The sequence below is a fragment of the Myxine glutinosa genome, chromosome 8 (assembly GCF_964187855.1).
Source record: "Myxine glutinosa chromosome 8, kmMyxGlut1.1, whole genome shotgun sequence".
Lineage (NCBI taxonomy): Eukaryota > Metazoa > Chordata > Myxini > Myxiniformes > Myxinidae > Myxine > Myxine glutinosa.
Genome location: NC_136268.1, coordinates 118,296,297 through 118,301,330, shown reverse-complemented (window position 1 = coordinate 118,301,330; position 5,034 = coordinate 118,296,297). Strand labels below are relative to the sequence as shown.

Here is a 5,034-nt window from a genome sequence, read left to right as displayed (position 1 = left end):
TTATATATATATATATATATATATATATATATATATATATATATATATATATATATATATATATATATATATATATATATATATATATATATATATATATACACACATATATATATATATATATATATATATATACACACATATATATATATATATACACATATACATACACATATACATATATATATCTATATCTATATATATACACATATACATACACACATATATATATATATCTATATATATCTATATATATATATATATATATATATATATATATATATATATATATATATATACACAGACTTGGCATTTAATATGGAATTATTTTTTTTGTGGGGGTGAACTTACTTTTCAAGATGTCTTAGAACCAAAAGTTCATTGGAATTATGTTGAAATTATTCGAGATTTTGTTAATGTGACCTTTAAAAGAAACAAAAACCACATTTGACATTTCGAAGCAAATAAATTGATCCTTGAAAGTGATGTAAACTGATATCGAACTCAAATCACGGACAGTAATGTGTTAAACTTCTGTACGTTTTCCAGAAGTATCTCTTTATTTTGCACATTAGCCAAAAAAAATTTCAACAAAAACAAAAGCTAAATTATGACTTGGATTACGGACAGTAAAATTACAGTTCAGTCCTTCGTGTAACCCCCACGAGCATTCAGGAGAGCACGTACACGTTGAGGCATGCTGTTCACGAGATTTGCCAAGGTTTGGACAGGAATCGCTTGCCATGCAGTGACAATAGTCTGCAGTAATTCACGCACAGAGGTGGGCTGCTGGTCCAAGTTGTCGATTTGACGCGTTAATTATGCCCAAAAGTTCTCTATCGGATTCATATCTAGGGACATGGCAGGCCACTCCATATGCTCTACACCACGGTCAGCAAGAAAGTGTTGGATCATGCAAGCATGATGAGGCCGTGCATTGTCATCTTGGAAGACAAAGTTTCCTCGAAAGGCTGCATGAGCAAATGGAAGCAATGTTTCTTCCAGAATGACCCTGTACTTGAACTGGTTCAGGTTTGCATTCAGAACAACCAGGTCAGTTTTGCCCCCTGCATGAAAAGCAGCCCAAACGGTCAGCCCACCACCTCCAGCTTGGACTCTTGGCACTATACAATCTTCGTTGTGGGCTTCATGCACTTTTCTGCGCACTCGGACACGGCCATCTTGACGATAGACCAGAAATCTAGACTCGTCACTGAAGGTCACGTGATTCCAGTGTCCTGGCTGCCATTGACGGTGCTCCCTGGCCCACTGCAATCGGCGCTGGCTGTGTTGTCTGGTCAGGCGTGGCTTTCTCAGGGGACGCCTGGCACGATAGCCTGCTTGAACCAGTCGTTGGTTGACTAGCCTTCTGGATACAGGCACATTTGTCAGTTGCTGCCACTCAGCCCTAAGCCGATTAGCTGACTTGGTACGGCCATTGCAGACTAACCGGTGCAGCTGGCGATCATCTCTCCTTGTGGTTCTGCATGGACATCCTGGCCTCGGTATTGGAGTAGGGACACCCCTCTGAGCATTTCGTTTCAGGATCTTTGACACCTGACCTTGAGTGATGCCATACTGCCGAGCAATAGCACGCTGTTTCATGCCAGAATTTCGTAAAGCCACCACTCCATGACAAACAGCATTGTCAAGTTGACGGACCATCTCCAGAGGAAGCGGCAATAACTTTTGTCGACGAGCAGCAGTTGTTTTCCACTAATACAGAACACAACAACCCTTATATACCCGATTGTGAAGCCAATCGTCAAATGTCCCTGTCCTTACATTTTGTCACGCCACCTGTGATATAATCCTGTTATTGACTTCTTGCTGCGAAAAACAATCAGTGAGATAGTTCTTTCAACAAAGACATCACCGAAGGGTAAAAGAAACTCACCAGATTGATATACTGAGTTCAGAAAGTAAACCCAAGTCAAGAAAAAAAATATATTCCATATTAAATCCCAAGTCTGTATATATATACACACCACACACACACCACACACACACCACACACACCACACACAGCTTTCATGGGACTTGTGAAGGAAATTAACCAAATGTTTGTGGGAAAGGCAGCAAAAAGGAAGCATGCTTACCTGCACAATGGCCTCTAGAGATGCATTTTGCTAAAAGGTATCAGAGAAAGAAAGGTAGAACATCAGACTAGGAAATGCACGTAAATCGATTGAATTGGGGGTGAGGAGGGGCAATCATTTTTTTTGCGACAATAGCGGACAATAGATCCTTGGCATTGCTTATTGGGAAACTGCAGAAGACGGGGGTTGCTTACCAGTCTGAAGTCGCCATCAAGTTCAGAATCATCTAAGAACTCGTCCTGAGGGACATTCCTACGCTTGAGGAGGTGCTCATCACGCTTGTTCTGTTGGAATTAAAGGTGGTGAGAGGAGATTTCAGAGAGGGTGGGGGGGTGGGGGGGGGGGGTGAGAGAAAAATGATGTCTTACAAAAGAGTAGGTGGACAACACCTACTTCTCTCATATCTACTACATTGATATGATTGAAAAGGTAGTCTCATCCTGGGACTCAAGTCCGTGCACCTGTTGGCGTGTTTGCAGTTACTATTGGATACCAAAAGCATCCAAATCAGCGTGCTGTACCAGGATCTTCCTTTACCGAAGACCATGCATGTTCTCATTATCCAGTACATTAACAAACACGAATGCAAAACCTCATTTGTGATATTGTGCGCCCAGTTGTCAAGCATTCATTTTGCACATGTTAAAACGAGCTGACAATGCACAAACAGAAGTTACGGCACAAAAGGAAGACCCGGTTAGAATCCCTCACAATCAGCGGTTCTGGACACATTTTGGCTGTGCAGATCCATTGCGAACCCCCATAACATCATGCGGACGACCATGTATGACCATCACAGTGACGCACAACCACTTGGGGTTGATACTTGCCAGTCGACACTAACAAAAAGGATGAAGCACGACCTTCCACAAATGACTGCCTCCAAGATGCTGTGCAACATCAATCCATCAATCCGTGGTGCGGGGACGGCCAATGCCACTCTTTTTGGATTTCTCTCCAGGTTTGGCACCATTGCCTTACCCTCTCCCACCTTACATGGACAAGCTCCTTAACCATTGCACAGAAAAAGTTTGATATTAAAGGAGAATAGTTTGGTAGAAGAACAAATGGAGAGAATGGGGTGTTGGAAGTGAGGCAAGGGTGAAGGGGCTGGGGATGGGGGGTGGGGGGGGGGGGGGGAGGAGGGAGAGGAGGGGGGTTATGTTTACACAACAAGCAGAGCAAAGGTCTAGACAAGCAACGAGCTAGTGGAAGTGGTCTTGGGGAAGGTGATAACACCAATCAGATCTGGTGGCTCACCTTTCGTAATTCGATGGTGACTTCGTTTCGCTGCCTCCTCATCGTCTGTTGGTTGAGAAAATTGATAATCAACTACCCTGGAGCTCAGATAGAGGGGGTAACGTGGGGTTTAACATTCTATGCTCAGTTTAACGTGCTGATCGATTACAGATGCACAAATATTCAGGAGAAAAGTACAACGAACGCTAAACATCAAGTTGTATAATAAATTATTACCAACTAGACGACGCGACGACGGAGAAAGTACAAATCATAGAAAGGAAAGAAAATAAATAAAACAAGGATAAGGCTCTGGCCTTAAGGCGAACAAGGCGAGGACCAAGATAATGATATCCGTGCGCAAACGAAGGGCATGTCCTTTTGATGAATAATAATGGGATGCTCGAAATTCAACATAAACAACAACAAAACTACTAAAAACCACCATTTTATACCACCAAGTTCCAACCCCGCCCCGAGTCGAGCCCTAAGGCCTACCTACTGGAGCTGAGACACGAACTCAAACTAGACTCGAGTACATGTCTCGCGTGCTCTCATCTATCTCCCCCATGTCGCTCCCTTTCAGCTCCCCTGCTACTCCATCTTCCCGTCGCCCTCTTCCCTCCTCCCTTATCCAAACCTCCGCATCGCGGCCCTTGTTCTTGAAGCTCTTGATGCGGTGGTTGTCCAATTTCTCTTGCTCCGCCATGGCGGCGTTTGCAAGGCCCGCGGCGAGGTTCGAGGGTCGAGAGTGCGCCGAACAGCTCCGAAGATGCAGGCGGGGAAGTAAAGAAAAGTTGAAAGGAGAAACGACCGTGCCTGAAAAAGCCGCTTTGCACTCGGGCGAGAGAGAAAGAGGCGGTTTGGGCCTTCCTAAGAAACGCACCGCTGCCTTCGCTCGACTAAAGGACAGAACGGCGCATGACGTCGCCACCTAATCACGTCTGGTGTGACGTCAGCACGTCGACCACGTGAGGACAAATAATCTTGCGCGTTTCATTCTTTGCGTTGCAATTGTTCGCGTGACGTCAGTTCGTTCGTGTGCACGCCGAAGCGTCAATATGTTGTTTTATAACGTATTGACGTCAAGTCGCTGTCTTTCAACGTCAGCACGTTTACGTGTCTTTTTATATATTTTGTCTTCCTTTAAAGAAAGAAATGCACGATTTACTTTGATATTTGTGACTGACGTTTCTGGAAGACGTTGCTAATCCGTTCACTGTAGAAGGTTAGGCCAACGTATGACGTACGGTAAGAGGGAAAAAAATAATTGGTTAATGACGTCAATATTAATCGGTTGTGTAGGTTTTGTACGCTTATACCACGTTAAGTGCGCTTTGTATTTGTATGAGAACTGAAATAATAAGACTAAGAGGGGAGAAAGAGACAAAGGTACCAGCAGGACGGGGGTACAGATCGAGATTGTGAATTGAACTTTGACTGTGAATCCGATTGCGAAACGCACGTGACGTCACGTGCTTTTATCGACCAATCAGTGACTTACCAACCGTTGACGTTGAGAAAGTTACAATGATGAAAAGATTTGAGAACGTACATGTGTGGCAGTGTGGAAGGTGAAATGAATTCAGCGGTGGGTTCGATTATCAAGGTTCTTGCAGAGCGCTCGGCAGGTGGCTTAAGCACTCAAGCAAGCACTACATTCGAAACCGTTGATGAGGAACGGCTAGCTTGACAA

General features: G+C 43.8%; 1 protein-coding gene across 1 annotated transcript in view; it reads right to left on the bottom strand.

The window, feature by feature from the left end:
* KPNA3 (karyopherin subunit alpha 3) overlaps positions 1–4,383 on the bottom strand; it is a 75,904-nt gene extending 71,521 nt beyond the window's left edge. The window contains exons 1-4 of the mRNA XM_068125205.2: positions 3,979–4,383; positions 3,360–3,404; positions 2,294–2,383; positions 2,100–2,129 (exon numbers count right to left, since the gene is read on the bottom strand). Coding sequence (XP_067981306.2) covers positions 2,100–2,129; positions 2,294–2,383; positions 3,360–3,404; positions 3,979–4,047 — 234 coding nt within the window. The 5' untranslated portion in view covers positions 4,048–4,383. The remainder of the gene's footprint in view (positions 1–2,099; positions 2,130–2,293; positions 2,384–3,359; positions 3,405–3,978) is intronic.
* Positions 4,384–5,034: the final 651 nt, after the last annotated feature.